Here is a 19,420-nt window from a genome sequence, read left to right as displayed (position 1 = left end):
GTTGCTACAAGCAACTTCACTACTTTCCCTCTGCACCGGTTTTCATAAATCACTTCCTATATATGTGTTTTTTAAGTGGTTTTTATTTTCTCGGTGGAGCTTTTGTCCTATTATTTTAAAAAATGTTGACATTTTTGTCATATTTATGGAGGAGATTTATCAAAACATGTGTAGAGGAGGAGTGGGGCAGTTGCCCATAGCAACCAATCAGATTGCTTCTTTCATTTTCCACCTCTTTAAAAATTAAAGAAGCAATCTGGTTGCTATGGGAAACTGCACCACTCATCCTTTCCACAGCTTTTGATAAATCTCCCCTTATGTTTGCAGGATTCTATTTTTTTGCAAGCTTATTTTCTCTTATATTATAAGGTTTTTTGGACAATTATATCTTTGCACCCTACTTATTATTTCCAGGAATTGTACATCTAGGATGTTGCCATCAAAGTTAAACAAATTAGTTTTATATTTTTAGACATATTTTACACCTCCACTAAAAAAAAAGGGTTTGGATAAGAGAAATGTTTTAATTTGCAAAGTTTAAGGAAAGCATGAATCATTTATTGATTGATATTTGTATCCCAGAGTTCTCCCTTAAGATTGAGAAAAGCTTAAAAATAATTTTAGTTTTTTTTTTGTCAGTTGGGCTATTTTTGTGGATCTTAAAGCTGCAGATTTTACCTTTCAGGCAAATGTGTGCATGGAACAAGACTAGCGATTTGAAGGGGTAGCTGGTATTACTGCTCATAGATTTAGGAATAATTAGATAAGGCAGCAGGAAGCCTGTTCTGATGAAAACTACTGTGTGATTTTATATTTTCTGTTCAGTATGTGATAGTGAAACTATTTAACAGTTTGCATTGTTGCTATTTTCACTCTATATCGTAATAAAATAGTAAAACTTAGATTAATTAAATATGCTTTTGTATTTTCTACAGGGGAGTCTGTTTCTGTGATTAAACATACCGATCCAATCCCAGACCCCAGAGCTGTGAATCAGGACAAAAAGAATATGCTTTTCTCTGTAAGTAAAACTTCTCTTTTACACATGGATTATTGTGTTCTATTTGGGCACAATGCACAAAAAGACAGAGTAGAGTAGAGTTTGAGCTGTATTTTCTTTCTATACATGTACATAGCCTTTATGATTCTCCCAGTGTTTCCTACAAACTGCCTTTTGTCTCAAAGGTTTTTTCCCCTCATGCCTACTATCTGAGCTGGCGTTTAACGATTGGGGGAGGGGAGGGCCTTAGTGCCCTCACACACCTATATCTCTAACTTTAACCTTAACCCTCAAACAGCTATATCTCAAACCTTGAGAGCAGAAAACAGGCGATGTCTGACAGATTTTATATTCTCTTTTTCTGAGTAGCAGCTTAAATTGGTTATCCAAGAATAGAAAAAGAGAGCTAATTTCTTTCAAAAACAGCTCCCCGTCGGTCTCCAGGTTGGGTGTGGTTCTGCAGCTCAGTTCCATTAAAATGAATGTAGACAAGTTGCAATACCACAAACCTGGGGATGGATGTGAGCTGTTTTTGAAAGAAATTGGCTCTGTTTTTCTTTTCCTGGGTAACCACTTTAATGGTAGGAAATTTCTAATGAAGACTATTTTGGATTTTTTTTTTTTTTTTTTTTTTTGCGTACACTAGAAACTAATCAACATTAAAAATATTCACTGCAAAGATCTCCATAGCCTTTAAGGGCCTTTTGTACCCATATGCCTTCAGAGTACCACTATTCTTTGCCTCCATGTGACAGTGCTATCTCCTCTAGCAATAATAATAATACTAAGCAGCCATGACTCTTTATAAATCAGAGGGACATGAGGCGAATTGTACAATTTAGGTATAATAATATATTTTGCAATTCACTTACTGCAATTCTTTTATGACTCTTTTTTTTTTTTTTTTTTTAGGGAACCAATATTGCTGCAGGTAAAGCTGTTGGTGTAGTGATTGCAACAGGAGTTTTTACAGAAATTGGGAAGATCAGAAACCAGATGGTTGCAACTGAGCCTGAGAGAACACCACTACAACAGAAGCTGGATGAATTTGGACAACAACTTTCTAAAGTCATCTCATTGGTCTGTGTAGCTGTTTGGGTCATCAACATCGGCCACTTTAATGACCCTGTGCATGGAGGCTCTTGGTTTCGTGGAGCTATATACTACTTTAAGATTGCTGTGGCCTTGGCTGTTGCTGCTATTCCTGAAGGTCTCCCAGCTGTAATTACTACCTGTCTGGCCCTTGGTACACGTAGAATGGCTAAAAAGAATGCTATTGTGAGGAGTCTTCCATCTGTTGAGACTCTTGGCTGCACATCGGTCATCTGCTCAGACAAAACTGGTACCTTGACAACCAATCAGATGTCTGTGTCCAGGGTAAGTCATTCTTTCTAGCAATGTTCTCATCTAAAGGATATCTTTTCAAAGTCAGATAGATTTAGGTCCCTGAATATCAGTAAATCAGTAGCCGCTGATCCCCTCCCATTTAGATGGCTAGGATTTTGAAAATGGTCAAGTGTGTTTTCCTATGCCATTTCCATAATTCCCATAGATGTGAATGTGAGTTATGGTGGCTCGACTGAATCCACTAAGCAGTTCTCATCATTATATACCAAACACAGTTCTGTACATTTCGTAGTGGCTGTAGCTGTTGCAGCAGCTCCCTGCAGTATGAGGTATAACCACTAATAATTGGACAAAAACTATGCCTTTTAAGCAATGAAAAGACAGCAGCACATGCTAAATCGCTGTGGTCACTTTAATCCACTTATCGACTATCAGTATTGAATTCCTGAAAAATCCTTTTAACTGTGAATATTTACAAAAATATATTGGAGGAGATGTATCAAAACCTGTGCAAAGGAAAAGCTGATCAGTTGCTGTTAGCAACCAATCACATGACTTTTTATTTTTAAAAAGGCATCTGAATAATTAAAGTAGCAATCTGATTGTTTTTTTGGGCAACTGTTCTTTCCTCTGGACAGGCTTTGATACTTCTCCCCCATTGTGTATGGTAGGTAGTATTTTTATGTTTTTTTGTATTTGCTTACAACTCTTTGGAGTCCCATAGCATCAGGAGAGTGTCCATGGACAGGAGATGGCTGATTGACAAGGCTGCAGGAGGAACACAGCCTGCAACAACACTGCTGTAACACACAAAGTTTTACTAAACAATTTGTGCCTCCAGCTGTTGCAAAACCACAACTCCAAGCATGCATGGACAGTCAAGGTATGTCTGGCCATGCTGAGAGTTTTAGTTTTGCAAAAACTGTAGACACACAGCTGAAGGCAACACTGCTGCTGCTGCAAAAAAAGTTATCCAAACACTGTACCTCAAACTATTACAAAACCTTTGCACTAATTTAGGAAGTTATACACTCGCCATATTGTCTTTAGTGGTAGAGTACAGGCAATCTCCAATCATCAGTGTGTGTGTGTGTGGCCTAAAACCAGAGAGGAAAGAGTTACAGACTGCCAAGCTCCCTCCCGAGAGCAGTGAGTCAGCAGAGTGAAGGAGGGGGAGGAGTCATCACAGTGCAGGCAAGGGAGGGACACACCCCATCCCTTTGACAAGATGGAAAAGACATTGAGCAGCTGGAATATGCTATTTTGTGTGAATTATCGGTGATAGATACATAAAAATGACATGTACATGATCATGATGAGGTACTGAGTAACATATATAACAGCATTATTTTTTTTTTGGTCTATAACAGGTACACTTTAACATTTTGAGTTTTGCACAGTTCAGCTCTGAGAGAGTGCAGCTTTACAGACTTACTGCTTACTAAGAGATCACTGTCTCTGAAGACATCTGCCAATTATATTCAGATTGTAAATTCAATTAATATGGCTCCAGATAGGATATTTTAGGATTGTGAATGTTCTGAAACTTGCGTCATGGTTACTATTGTTTCTTGGATACTAACATATGATTTTATTTTGTGTATTATATTATAGTTATGTTGTACAGTGTTTAACCTTAAAGGAGAAGTCCCATTTAGAACTATTTTGTGCTATTATGGTCAGGCTGCCAGCATCTAAAACAACAAACTGGACTTACTTATCATTGCTCCCTCGGTGCCCCAGTATTGCCACTGCTATCCTCCGCTTCCATCTTCTTGCCGGCAATACCGAGGTACCGAGGGAGCGGCAGCAGGTAAGTCCAGTTTGTTGTTTTAGATGCTGAAAGCCCAGGCATAATGGCACAAAAGCTTAAGGCTATCCTTCATATAAGATAGGGCCAGGGACTATTGATAGGATCCAGATTATTAAGGAGACTAGATGGGCCAAATGGTCCTTACCTGCCGACACATTCTATATTTCTATGTTACTTTTTGTAAGATTTTGTTCTTAAAGTGTTACTTTCATTTAAATACATTTTTGATATGTCTCACAGACTTGTCAAAAGTATTCATCAATGGAGCTAGGTGAGGAGCATGGCGCTCATTTTAATCGTTTGCAGGAGATAGGCTCCATTATAAGAAGAAGAAGAAGGGCTCCATTATAAGTCTATGGAGCCCATCTTCTGCAATCATTTGGACTAAGCACCAAGAGAAAGATTGATATGCACAGCTGTAAGCTTCACTCAGCTATATTCAATAGATGGTGGGGGTTTCGGCACTGTGACCCTGACTGATCTAAACTTTTCTGTGTCTGTTTATTTTAATAACAGGAATGCCTTAAAGGGGTACTCCGGCAATAAACAGCTTATCCCCTTTCAAAAAGATAGGGGATAAGATATTAGACAGTGGGGTCCCGCTGCTGGGGACCCCCGCTATCTCCAGGCCAGCAGCAGCGGCGTCCAGGACATGGAAGTGTGGAGTTTCCATGTTCTTGACGTCACGCCCCCTCCATTTAGGTCTATGGCAGGGGCATGACGGCTGGTACGTAGCCGTCACACCTTCTCCCATAGACCTGAATGTAGGGGGCGCGGTGGCTGTAGTCACCAGTCATCCGGTAGGGAACAGATTTTGCTCTGTGCACAGATCACCGGGGTGTCATGCCGGAGATCGCAGAGGTCCCCAGCGGCGGGATCCCCGCAATCAGACATCTTATCCCCTATCCGTTTAATAGGGGATAAGATGTTTTTCGCCGGAGTACCCTTTTAAGGGTAGCGTCACACATGCCATATTTTGCTGCGATGTGTTCTGCAGCTGATTTTGGATAGGAAAATAATCAGCAGCAAAATACAGGCACACGTGACATGTGAATCTACATTCAGTCAATAGTGTTAGGCTGGGTTCAAATCACGTTTTTCCCCATACGGGAGCGCATATGGCAGGTATGTAATTCATTTCAATGAGCCGACCGGTTCATGCTGTTTTCTACCGGACCTAAAACCGTAGTCAACCACAGTTTTAGGTCCAGTAGAAAACCGCATACGGGGAAAAATGAGCCGACCGGTTCACTCCGGTCGGCTCATTGAAATCAATTATATATCGGCCGCATACGGCAGGGATACGGAAGCGCAAGTTTTTAGCTCCCCCCTGCCGTTTGCGCTCCCTTATGGGGAAAAATTTGATGTGAACCCAGCCTTAGCTCTTCAGTGCTTTCTTCTAAGGTCCCTTTCACACTATAAGGTTTGTTCCGTTAAAAGATCCGTTACAAACATCCATTAGAAAAGCCTTAATAATGGATGTTAAACGTTCGTTACAAAATCCCATTCAAGTTTATGGGATTTTTTGATTATGACCCATTATTTGTGATGGAAGAAAAAACAGCACATGCACTAATTTTTCTTCCGTCACAAGAAACGGGTAAATTAACGGCCGTTATTTTTAACATTGAAGTCTATGGCAAACGGATGAGCCTTTATGTCATCCGTTTGCACCTGGTTTATAATATCCGTTATTACTTCTGAGCACCCTCAGAAAAGGTGACATTAGCGGACTTCTACAACTCCCATCATGGAACATACTTGTTTCCATGATGGGAGTAGAAATTCCCTGGCTGTGGGAGTCTGCAGACAGCTGGGGAGACTACATTAGTGTTTGTACTATGACCCCCATCATGGAACAGTCTGTTCCATGATGGGAGTTGTAGTACAGGGGCTGAGGGATTGATCGCACCAGGTCTCACTTCTGAGACCGGATGCGATAAGAAGTTATTAAACAGGTGAGCGGGGGACATGGTCCGCAACCCTGCGATGTATGGTGTGTTTTAACTTTCATTTTTAAATCCCCACTAGGAGCCCTGAATGGCCGGTACCGAGCAGCCATTCAGGGCTCCCGGCGGCGTTTTTAAAATGAACATTGTGAGTGGCAGTGGGGGCCATATGTATATTAAAAGCGCTGTGGGGGGCAAGATATATAGCACTGCAGGGGGGCAGACATATAGCCTATATATCTACCACCCCCCTCCCCCAGCGCATTTATAATATGCCCCCCACAGCACATTAATAAGGATATGACCCCCGCCAGTTCATTTATTTATATATAATATACCCTCCCGCCAGCGCATTAATTACCCCCCAAGAGCATTTGTCATAATATGCCACAGCAGCGCTATATGTAAAAAGTATTTCTATCAGCAGCGCATAGTGCCAGCAGCCGGCCGGCCCGATGATGCCTATAGAAATACTTTTCATACATAGCACTGCGGCGGCATATGTGTATAGAAGTGCTGTGGGGGGCAGATAACGCTATATGTCTGCCCCCAGCGCATCTATATACATATACTCCTGCAGCGCTATGAATGAAAAGCATTTCTATCATGATAGATAATATATATATATATATATATATATATATATATATATATATATATATATTATGTGCTGATAGATATATCTATCTCTATCTCTAGCTTTATTAATGCGCTGCCCCCCCGCACATTATACATACGCTGAGGGGGGTATATATTTAGAAATGCGCTGGCGGGGTCATATCTTTATTAATGCGCTGTGGGGGCATATTATAAATGCGCTGTGGGGCTAGATATATAGGCTATATGTCTGCCCCCCTGCAGCTCTTTAAAGCTTGCCAACCACCGCGTTTTTAATATACATATGGCCCCCACTACCACATTTTAAAAACCTGTGAATGGCTCCAAAGTAACGGCCATTCAGGGCTCCCTGCAGGAATTTAAAAATGAAAGTTAAAACACATGATACATCGCAGGGTTGTGGACCATGCTGCCCGCTCCCCTGCTTAATAACTTCTGATCGCATCGGGTCTCAGAAGTGAGACCTGGTGTGATCAATCCCTCAGCCCCTGTACTACAACCCCTATCATGATCCTGATCTGAGGAAGGGAGGGATCCTCCCGAAACGCGTAATCTTGTCCATTTTTTTTTTTTTAAATAAAATGTCCTGAGGACTTTCCTATTACCTTTGGCATTCCGCCTCATCTGTCTATAAGAGTCTGCAGTTCCATACCTGAGGGTTTTTTCCTGCTCTACTTCTAATATTGACTCCCAGGACGACTTGTTTCCTCCTGCAACCCATCGGCATAGCAGCGACTCGCACTACAGTACCCAGATTATATCGTGGGCGATATGCTTTTTTTTGCATAGATCTCAAGGTGAGCACCCATCTATAAGCCCCGTGGGGTTGCCCCACCACCCGATCTATTGAGGGTAAATACACGAGGTGCCGTCCGTTGGTCCTTTCTTTTCTTTTCTCTACAGATTCTATCATGGAACAGACTGTTCCATGATGGGGTTAGTAGTTCAAACACTATTGTAGCCTCCCCAACTGTCTGCAAACTCCCGCAGCTGGGGAACTACTACTCCCATCATGGAAACAAGTCTTTTCCATGATGGGAGTAGTAGTAGTCCCGGCTGTGGGAGTCTGTAGGCAGAGGTGTTAAAATGGCCGTACATGAGGGATGTTATAAAGGGTCTTAACGGATGAATATGCCCATTATTTTGACAGACATTATTCAGCCGTTAGCACCCGTTATTTCATCCGTTATTATACATCTGTTTTTACACAGAAAACAGATGTTTATAAACGGATGAATACTCAGTGTGAAAGGAGCCTAAGTAAGTGTAGTCCTTTTCAGTGCACCTCACTAGTAAGTATCTTCGCATCTGAACAGTGGAGGAACTTTTTGCGACCATATGGTTGCCTTTCTCTCTCCACAAAACTGTCCATGAAGGTCAAATTAGCTCAGCGAATGGGGGGGGGGGGGAAATGGCAAAAGATTACAAATGCAAACGTGCCCGTAGTAACTTTTCCTTATGCACAGGAGGAAATAAGAGATCGGTATTTATGAGCACATCATAAATGACAATTCAGAATTTGGCCATTCCTGCTCTTACTGCTAGCTGTGCTTGGGTTTATTTTTTATTTTATACTGTTTCAGGTATTTTGTACTGAGTGGTATCTTGCTGTCCATAAATTGAAGTCTACTGTAACCTTTTACTTAATATATATTTTTTCTTACTTTTTTTTTCTTTTCCCCTTTATCTTCCTGTAATTTTGCCTCCATACCCATGTTTTTTTCATAAGTACAATAATATACAGTTTGACCATATGTGAAAAGACGCTATTGATCTGCAGTGTTTTGGGTATGCAGCTATTACTAAGATAATGTGAAGACATTATTTCTACATGTAAATTATCAGAAATCCACTTTCTTGTTTAACAGCTGCAATTCCTATAAAAGAGAAGTGACCTTATGAGCCTCAGGTTTAAGCCTGGGTGTTAAAACCAAAGTAATCCTTGTTATAAATCATGTAAGGGACCTGCACGCCAGGGTGATAATTATGAAATAGTTTCCATTTTCGCTCTCATTATTCCATTCATCATTTGCTCTTAGAGGCTGAAGAGCTTTGACAAGAAACTGCCAGAATCCAATTTTTATAGCCGTTCTAACTAATGCACCAAATATACTGTTTATGTATTCTAAAGCGATCATTGGATGGAAATATATTCTGCAAACTACACCTGTAAGGCCTCATTCACACACACTTTTTTTTCTTTTTGCTTTTTTATTCATAACATTGGTTACATGTATTTTTTTTTTTTTCTGCCAGTTTCACATTCCTGTACAGAACATTATTGGTAAATTGGCAGAAGAACACTCCATACCTAGAGCACGCTGTGTTATGGGGAAAAAAGGCAAAAAAAACCCTCAAACTTTTGAAAAATAACTAATCATAAATGTACTGGAAACAATTCTGTTTTCACTAGACGCTCATGTAACATTTAGATTGGGTTTTTTGTGCTTTTAAACATAGGTCAGTCACTCAAGATAAGATTTCCAATACCTTTTAAAGTGTACCTGTCACTTTAAGTAACTCTTCAGGATAAGCTGTCATGTGTATATATGAGGAGTAGCACTATTCCATTATATAACTAGTATATGGCATTTTTCATCAGAATTTTTTCCTGCAGTCTTCATCTCATTTTCAGTTTTCCGTTTCCCTCTGATGGCTCCCCTACATTGCACTGCACACATAGAAAAGGGAACCTGTTCTCCTATGCACACCCTAAGCAGCAGCAACAACATGGAGGACAGTATAAAGCAGTCATGAGCAGTCTAAGCTGTGAATTAAGAACATGGATTAGATACCCACAGTAAATACCACAACTATGTGTAGTCTCTTTTCAGTAATGCTGTTTGCATCTGCCTCTCTCCAATCACTCCCCTTCCCACCTCCCCTCTCTGTAAACTTGTAAGCTTGTATAGACAGCATTTAATCTGATCTTTCTCTGAGCTGCTAATCCATCTTTTAGAGATGAGATAGAATTGAGTTTTTCTTCTAAGAGAATAAAAGCATGAAGGCAGGAGAGGAAGATCTTTCTTTTTTTTGTCAGTTTTTTTTTTACATTCACATGTCTTTATTGTCTTTATTCAAAGTTTGTTAAACACAGATTTAAAGGCACACTGGCATGTTTTTTTTTTCCTACTTCTAAAAAAAACAACTATGGAAAAACAGGGCCATTGTGAACTCTATTAGCAAATCAGTGTGTAACAAAATTGCAGCTAGCAGGAACCAAACTTGATGTGCGACCAACACTGACCACAAGAATCATGCAGCTGACATCTCGTTACCACTCATGTCTAGAAATTTCAAGCCAGGTGATGAAAATCAGACCTACTCTCTGAAATAAGTTCTCACCCCCATTATGTTCTGAACATTCTAGATTATAAAGCATATGACGTAATCTCTATAAACTGCAATATACATTTTCAGCACTTCTACGTCTGATTCTCTGAAAGCATCAGTGAGAATAATGAACAACTTAACTATTGAAATTCTATGCCGTGAAAGAGTACAAGGACACTGTTCTGCAACAAAACTGACTAATATATGGTCTTGTGTGGCAAAATATAGAAAAGGAACTGAAAAATAATTTTTATGTAAGGCATGAGTGTTCCAAAAATATATCCACATGCTGCCCACATTTGAACCTCAACTATAATTCAAGGACTATTTTCATGGCCTTTCAATAGTTAATTTGTATACACTTATACTGGCATTTTATACAATGGATGCAAGTTTGAAATAATTTCATAATTGAAATTTCTGCACATACCGTTGTTGCTATGTTACTTGATTTTGAAATGGTAAGTTCATGCCTTCCATGTCTCACTTCTGCTGCACCACAAGCTTTTATTAGGAAAAATAACTGACGGAAATTAATTTTCCTAATGTTGTCTATGATTAGTCTGTGTCTCAGACTTTTAAGGGGAGATTTCTTAAAAGAAAACTGTCCGCAAGTTCACCCACACTAAACCCAATACATTGGGTTATAGTGTGGGTGAATAGGAGTCTGTAACGTGCTCACTTACTTAGTAAAGTTTTGTTTTGGCCGAGTTTGCATCCTCTAAAGTGTCCGCCATCCATCCCGGTTTTGATTCTCCACGTCCTAATGATGTGAGAGCTGTGCGTCCTCAAAAAAGTGCAGCATTCAGAGGGGCGGATAACTCCACATCATTAGGATGTTGAGAAGCAAAAAATGAATATGCAACAAGGGCGCCTGCCTCAGGAACACAAAGTAAGATTGCCGGTAGGGTACACGCCTGCTACGCGCAAAACCGGGATGGATGACGGACCTTTTAGAGGACGCAAACTCTGTCAAAACAAAACTTTACTAAGTGAGCACGTTACATACTCCTGTTCACCCACACTATAACCCAATGTATTGGGTTTACTGTGGGTGAACTTGCTGACAGTTTTCCTTTAAAACGAGAGGATAGGTTGCCCATTTGCCCATAGCAACCAATCAGATTGCCTCTTTAATTTTTAACCTTTAAAAAAATGAAAGAAGCTATCTGGTTGCTATGGGCAACTAGGCAACTTTTCCTCTGCATTGGTTTTGATAAATCTCCCCCTTAGTGTCTGCATTGATAATAGATGCTAGGTAGAGCCACAAATGGTCTACCTTTAGTGTGCATCTTGAAGTTGTACACACATTTGTGTTCCTAATCTTAAACCAGAATGCTGAGAAGTGAGAGTAAAGGAACACAGTTATCAGATAATTAATGGATTCTCCACCCCTAGACATCTTATCCCCTATCCAAAGGATAGGGGATAAGATGTCTGATCGCAGGGGTTCCGGCTGGCATTCTGAACATCTATCCTCAGAACACCGGTTTCAGGCAGCCGTGGTCATGACATCATGCCCCCTCCATTCATGTGTATGGGAGGCGGGGTGACTGCTGTGGACGTTCGATTGGTATTGTTCCGTGCGTAATTGCAAACCCTCGTGCGTGACGGCCGACAACCCCCCCCCCCGCAACGCGAAAACAGCATTTGGAACATTTACTTCAGAATGCTGGCCAATGGAGTACCCCCTTAAAGTATACCTGTTGTTAGTAAAAACTTTTTATATAATATTTTTGGGAGACCAAAAATGCTGTCTCTGCAGCTATTGCCTGTGTGTCTCTGTGAGGAGACCAAATACAGGAAGTGAGGGCAGGACAAGTAGGGCTCTGTGCAGACTCCTGGTTTGTCAATCATCCTGATGTGGGAGCCGGGAGCATGTCACAGAGCCTCACTGCACAGAGCCCTGCTTGTCCTCTGTGCACAGAGCCCTGCTTGTCCTCTGTGCACAGAGCCCTGCTTGTCCTCTGTGCACAGAGCCCTGCTTGTCCTCTGTGCACAGAGCCCTGCTTGTCCTCTGTGCACAGAGCCCTGCTTGTCCTCTGTGCACAGAGCCCTGCTTGTCCTCTGTGCACAGAGCCCTGCTTGTCCTCTGTGCACAGAGCCCTGCTTGTCCTCTGTGCACAGAGCCCCTGCTTGTCCTCTGTGCACAGAGCCCCTGCTTGTCCTCTGTGCACAGAGCCCCTGCTTGTCCTCTGTGCACAGAGCCCCTGCTTGTCCTCTGTGCACAGAGCCCCTGCTTGTCCTCTGTGCACAGAGCCTCTGCTTGTCCTCTGTGCACAGAGCCTCTGCTTGTCCTCTGTGCACAGAGCCTCTGCTTGTCCTCTGTGCACAGAGCCCCTGCTTGTCCTCAGTGTACAGAGCCCCTGCTTGTCCTCAGTGTACAGAGCCCCTGCTTGTCCTCAGTGTACAGAGCCCCTGCTTGTCCTCAGTGTACAGAGCCCCTGCTTGTCCTCAGTGTACAGAGCCCCTGCTTGTCCTCAGTGTACAGAGCCCCTGCTTGTCCTCAGTGTACAGAGCCCCTGCTTGTCCTCAGTGTACAGAGCCCCTGCTTGTCCTCAGTGTACAGAGCCCCTGCTTGTCCTCAGTGTACAGAGCCCCTGCTTGTCCTCAGTGTACAGAGCCCCTGCTTGTCCTCAGTGTACAGAGCCCCTGCTTGTCCTCAGTGTACAGAGCCCCTGCTTGTCCTCTGTGCACAGAGCCCCTGCTTGTCCTCTGTGCACAGAGCCCCTGCTTGTCCTCTGTGCACAGAGCCCCTGCTTGTCCTCTGTGCACAGAGCCCCTGCTTGTCCTCTGTGCACAGAGCCCCTGCTTGTCCTCTGTGCACAGAGCCCCTGCTTGTCCTCTGTGCACAGAGCCCCTGCTTGTCCTCTGTGCACAGAGCCCCTGCTTGTCCTCTGTGCACAGAGCCCCTGCTTGTCCTCTGTGCACAGAGCCCCTGCTTGTCCACCCAAGTTTATATCTAATTTTAATGCAGTTTACCTGCACTATAACTGTGTATTGGGTTTAGTGTGGTTGAACCAGCTGTCGGTTTTCCTTTAAAGAATTTCTGACATGTTTAAAATTGTTTTGGTGGTAGTCTGGGTGCTGAGGAGAGTAGCTCAGCCAAGCAGTGATGACTGAAAGGAACATGCAGAGTGCTCAGCTGGAAGCTGCTGCCTGTTAATTTTAGCAGTTGGGCGCTGGTGCTTGTTCATTTTAAACAATCATTGAGGGTTTTAACCTCCTGAGCGGTATTCCCGAGCGTGACTCGGGGTTAATTTTCCCTGCTAGGATCGGTAACCCTGAGTCACGCTCGGGGTAGAATTGCAGAGTTCCCGGCCGGGCTGCACGATATATCGCAAAAGCAATGCGATATAGCGATGCGGCCCCCGGGAAAACATGCGATTATCTGCTCGGGTCGGCTCCAGTTGCGGGGGCCGGCCAGAGCAGGTAAAGAAAAATACTAAAAGTCAGTGTTTCCCTACCAGGGGGCCTCCAGCTGTTGCAAAACTACAACTCTCAGCATGCCCGAACAGCCAAAGGCTGTCCGGGCATGCTGGGAGTAGTAGTTTCACAACAGCTGGCGGCCCCCTGGTAGAAAAACACTGAGCTAAGTGTAAAAGGAAGAAGTAGTAAAATAAAAAAACTTTTTGCTCACCTAGTCCCGGTCCCTGCAGATGCCGTTCCCCTCCGTGCGGTCCGGGGTGTCCTCTCTTCACTATTCATCTTCTAGGACCTTTCACTTTTCAGCCAATCACAGGCCGCAGTGGTGTAAAGCCTGTGATTGGCTGAAGGGGAAAGGACTTGTTCTGCAGCAAATACACTAGGTTTGAAATCTGCCCGGCAAACCTAGTGTATTTGCTGCAGGACAAGACAAGGTGACAAGGGGGGGGGGGGGGGGGGGGGGGGGTGACAAGGGGGGGAATGTGTCGGGGGAGGGGGGAATGTGTCGGGGGAGGGGGGAATGTGTCGGGGGAGGGGGGAATGTGTCGGGGGAGGGGGGAATGTGTCGGGGGAGGGGGGAATGTGTCGGGGGAGGGGGGAAGAATGTGACAAGGAGGGGGGAGAATGTGACGGGGGATGTGACAAGGGAGAGGGGGAATGTGACAGGGGAGATGTGAAATGGGCGGAGGGAGATGTGAAATTCAGTTAAAAAAATTGTACCGCTTTTGGTACAAATTTCCAGACAGAATCATACCGCCAGGGAGGTTAACACATGGTCCGTACACCGATCAAACTTCTGACATACTGAGACACTAGATGCGGTCAGGAACTACCCTTTTGACACAATGTTCTTTTTATGTATGTGTTACTTTTCAAAGAAATAAACAGTGGTTTAGTTGGCTGTTAGAGTCATCAACATGTATAGATGTATACTTGAGTATATTAGTTTTAGTATGGACATTGTTGTCCAGGTCACAGGTTTAGCAGTTTTGTATTGGGTCTGTGTTACTATTAGTTACTATTAGTACAAGCTGCTATGTAGTGCTTCCTTTACATAATAACTTAGTAGTTGTTTTGTTAAGTCCAACAAAGCCACTTGGTATTGACTGCTTCACTGCCCATTGGAGCAAGCTAAATCTGCAGAACAACTATTATTACAGATCAACAAGCTTGAGAGTAGACAGGAAAGCTCTGTTAATGTTTAAATGCTGGGAGTTCCCTGGATAAATATAGGTGAACGCTAATGGCAGGATTATAGATATTATTCATGGATTTCCAGACCTGTTGAATTGTTAAATATTTACCTAATCGCAGTAGCATAGCTTCAATGAACAAATACATACACTGTCTTAGTTCATGGCATAAACATACTATGTGCACCACAGTGAGAACAGGATAATGTTTGTGAATACTTAACAGAAAAGGACCATGGGACTTTTTTGCGAGTGTAAATATTAAAAATGGAATATCACAACCCAGCTAACGTGTAGATATTGCTACAACTTCATATATGCTCCTATCGTGTGTTAGATCACATATACACTGGATCCAAAATAATCACATATATCATACAATAGCCTTAAAGCATTCATACAACATATAGGCTCTGTATGAATTTGAATATTTACTGGGTAAAATCATTGAAAATTCTAGTTTTGGAATAGGAGGACAAGGGTTTACATTTTTCTGTTTATAATACGGAAAATAAAATGTAAAATGGAGTATAATTTATGAGTTGCCATGAGGGTTCTTAATCTCAAACATTAGCAAAACTTACAAGTATTCTGTTATTTGTTCCACGCTTCTAAATTTTAATGCCATGCTGGATGGAAGAGGTTGTCAGATGGATTGAGAGGAGGCTACAAGCCCCATAATGCCTTGAGTGTGCCCCTCCTATTAAAAACCATAGCCAGCTAAAAAAAAAAATTGTATTCCCAAACCCTTTTGTCTTTGGGATTTAAAATTGCTTTTCAACTTACTGGCCCTTAAATGGGCACTGTCACCAACTTTATTTTTTGATATGTTGTAGTACTTATGTACTACAACATATCTCTAATATACTTTTATTATTTTATTTTTTTTCATTAAAAAGGTTTAATTTACATTTAAAAACCGGCCACTGAAAAAGGACTGATTTTGGAGTGGCAATCAGTCCTTTTTCAGTTAGGCTGCACTCGCTCCCTGCCTGTCAATCAGACAGGAGGGAGCGAGCGCATTATCTCCCCGGCCACTGGTTGGGAGGCCACTCCTCCCGCACATCGCCGCCGCCGCCTCGTTGCCGCCGCTGTCCCTGCACGCCCGCTGCCGGACTCTGCAGTAACTGCAAGTGTAATGAGGGAACGGGGTATGCGGGGAGGGGGGGGAGGAGGGAACGGGCTAGCAAAAAAAAGAAATAGGATGGTGGGAGCTGCCCTTTAACAGTGTATGGAGCCAATATCTGTTAAGTAGTGTGGCTTTTGGTGCCCTCGGCATAAATTCATGATTACGGCCAGCTTTATCTCCTGCTTTATTCCTGGAGCTCATAATGCTTGCATAACTCGCAGTACTTTTTTGTTGTTCAGGTGTTATTTTTTGTTATTATGCAAAATAAGAAAAAAACCTCCCCCCCCCCCCTTTCTCAAAACCCCTGACATTGTAAAGAAGAAGTAATTACCATATTCGCTAGATGGACTTCTACTGAATGGCTTCACACATTTTTGCCCGATAAGAAGAGTTAGAGCAGGTGACCCTGTTTCTAGTTACCTTTATATTCTAAGATGATAAAACAATGACTAGGCTAATGTGTAAACTCATGAGGAATGTCCCGGGATAATGCTGTTATGGGATGTTTTAAATGTCTGCGCAGCTGTGTGAACATTGTGTGTTTCTTTAGATATACCTGATGAGGGAACCTGAGTGGTTTTGAAAGTTTGTTCTGTACTGTACTTATTTGCAGGCAGTCCGAGCATTCTAGTAAAACATTTTGTACATGGGACTTTAATATAGTCATGTGGACTGCAGCTACAGAAAGTATCAAGCCCAGGCTTGAGCATACAGTGATCCCTCAACATACAATGGTCTTTTCTGGACCATTGTAACTTGAAACCAGACTCAATACAATGCTATAGAATCTGCAAAACGTGTCAATGGCAGGAAGAACCGACCAATCAGAATGGACATTTCACTGGTAAAACTTCTGTAGTCCTAAAGTGCATGCACTGACTGGTGTCAGGTAGCACCCCCTAAACTACAGGGAGGTATTACATGTTCTGTACTACTCTTTACCTGTTTTACTGAAGTGTATACATTGACTGGTGTCTAGTAGCACCCCCTACAGTACAGGGAGGTACTACATGTTCTGTACTCTTTACCTGTATTACTGAAGTACATGCACTGACTGGTGTCTGGTAGCGCCCCCTACAGTACAGGGAGATATTACATGTTCTGTACTACTCTTTATCTGTATTAATGAAGTGAATGTATTGACTGGTGTCTGGTAGTGCCCCCTACAGTACAGGGAGGTATTATACGTGCTGTACTTTTTACCTGTACCAGGGTTTTTGTTTTTTTTAGGACATTGCATGTTCTGTACAGGACCCTGAAGAAACTTCTGTCGTCTACATAGACCAGTGTTTACCAAAGAGGGTGCCTACAGCTGTTGCAAAACTACAACTCCCAGCATGCCCGGACAGCCTTTGGCTGGGAGTTGTAGTTTTGCAACAGCTGGAGGCACACTGGTTGGGAAGCACTGAACTAGACAGTGATTACAGCTCCCAGCAGATCCTTCTTACTTTTATGTGTAAGGACTTGCTTTATCTATATTAGTTATCTACTTTTTTTTTTTCTTTAATCCTCACTTTTTTCTATTTTTGGATGACATTTTGTAACTTGAGGGACCACTGTACTGATTTTCAGATTGCTCTTCTCAGTAGTGGTTTTGCACTTGTCAAAGAGCTACCACATTAAAGGAGAACTACGGGATTGAAAAATGTATTCCCTATCCTAAGGATAATGGATAAGTTTCAGATCGCGGGGGGTCCTACCGCTGGGGCCGCAGCTCTCTGCATAGAGAGCGCATGTCGACCACCCCACGAGGCGATGGCTGACACGTGCCCTCCATTTACTGCTATGGGAGAGCCGAAGCGCTGGCTTCGGCAATTTCCGGCTCTCCCATAACAGTGTATGGACGGGGCGTGTCGGCCGCTGCTTCGTGCGGTGGTCAACACGCCCTCTCTAACCAGAGAGCCGGGCCCCGTACGGGAGATCGTGGGGGGGAGACGGGGCCCCGTACGGGAGATCGTGGGGGGCCCCAGCAGTTGGACCCCCCGCGATCTGAAACTTATCCCCTATCCTTAGGATAGGGGATAAATTTTTCAATCCCGTAGTTCTCCTTTAACTTCTGCTTTTTATTAGCAGAATGAATAAAACTTAACATTTTTATAATAATTTTTGGTTTGCAATGTTTTGGTGGCCATGGATAACCTTTCAAATAAGACAACTAATGTTGACTAACAGTAAAGTTTTTTTTATTCTTACAAGTGTACTACACCAAGGAACAAAAAAAATTCTAGAAATATGTGTTAAATGTCAGAAGGTTTTATTCCTGTGGTCAAAATGTCTTGTCTGTGGGATGTTGGCATAGATCCAAGTAGAAAGGCCTCTGCATAAACTTGCTTCAGTGTTTACCTTATAAGGGTGGAGGGCACACACTAACTCAGTGTAAAACAAAGAAGGGAACTCTGTTGGCAGGGAACCAGCCTCCTGTGCAGGTCATGTTCATTACCACTATTGTTAACTCATTCAGCTGTCTGATACAAGTCAGCTGTACTCTGCTCATTCTTCTAGCGGCTTATTTCATCCAAATATTAATGCTTATTTACAAGAAAAGGTTTTACTGTACATGTAAAAGACTTTTTTTTCTTAATTCTGCATGTAAATTACAATAAAATGAGCTTTTTATAACTTCTGTTAATGGGGAAGAGTTGTAAATGGATTTAAAGGAAAACTAGAAAACATACCTAATAGAAAGCAACCACAAGAACAGTATAAGAAATGAAAGCTGCCCTGTCTATCTGTGCTTTTATAAACATCTTGCAATTGACTTTAAGCATCTTACTGTAAAATCTTTACACTGCTTTTGGTTTTCTTAGGGATCCTCTTGGTGAGGGTTCCCCTATTTAAAAAGGACATCTCCCACCTGATCTGCCATACATATAATATGTAACTGCCCACATTTGCCCCAGGAATTATTATTATTATTTTTTTTTTAAACCCAATTTTTGTGGCACATTGCAGATTCAAAACAATAAGAAATATAAAAGTCTGTATGAAAAAACTGCAGTTGTGTTAAAAAAAAAATGCTGTATGTGAACCCCATAAAAACATTGACACCAGACAAACCCCTGTAAATTATGGCTTCTTTGAAATTTCTAAATAAAAGCTTTCAAATGCTTGTGCATTCCCCAAATCTTCCTCTAGGTACATAGAGCTGGCTATGAAAACTCTAACTCTATAAGTAAAGAAGGGCAAACACATTACAGTATGTCATCATTTCTTAAACTGGCTGAGGTTCATAAGGCCACATCTAAAAGGGTTTTCATTTAAGGATCTGTAACTTAAAATAATCTTAGTATAGTAAGGAACTGCAGTTATTTTAATGAAAGGTGTAGTTCAACCTAAATACAACATGGCAATTCACTATTACAATAAATATGAACAACATCCTAAGCATAGATTTGCTTTCTGTATCCAGCAGTGATGGTTAAGTGTGTCTGCCCTTGTGACCTTCCTCTTTCCACTTGTTCTTTGACTCTAGGATGTTTCCCACACTTATTGTGCTGTTGTGCAAATCATCATAACTACTTTTCATCCAGCATGTTTATAAATTCTCTGTAACATAAGCCAAATTAGTCCAGTGCTGACACATAGTCTATACAGAAGGCAGTTGAAAAGGAA

At 42.1% G+C, this 19,420-nt stretch overlaps 1 protein-coding gene across 2 annotated transcripts in view; it reads left to right on the top strand.

The window, feature by feature from the left end:
- The window catches only part of ATP2A3 (ATPase sarcoplasmic/endoplasmic reticulum Ca2+ transporting 3), a 269,997-nt gene that overhangs the window by 150,185 nt on the left and 100,392 nt on the right, over window positions 1–19,420 (top strand). For both annotated transcript variants that reach the window (XM_056556395.1, XM_056556396.1), the window contains exons 7-8: window positions 936–1,021; window positions 1,913–2,377. In XM_056556395.1, the coding sequence (XP_056412370.1) occupies window positions 936–1,021; window positions 1,913–2,377 (551 nt within the window). The remainder of the gene's footprint in view (window positions 1–935; window positions 1,022–1,912; window positions 2,378–19,420) is intronic.

Source organism: Hyla sarda, chromosome 2 (genome assembly GCF_029499605.1).
Source record: "Hyla sarda isolate aHylSar1 chromosome 2, aHylSar1.hap1, whole genome shotgun sequence".
Classification (NCBI taxonomy): Eukaryota; Metazoa; Chordata; class Amphibia; order Anura; family Hylidae; genus Hyla; species Hyla sarda.
The sequence above is the reverse complement of the archived record's forward strand: the minus strand, read 5'-3'. Positions and strand labels throughout refer to the sequence as shown.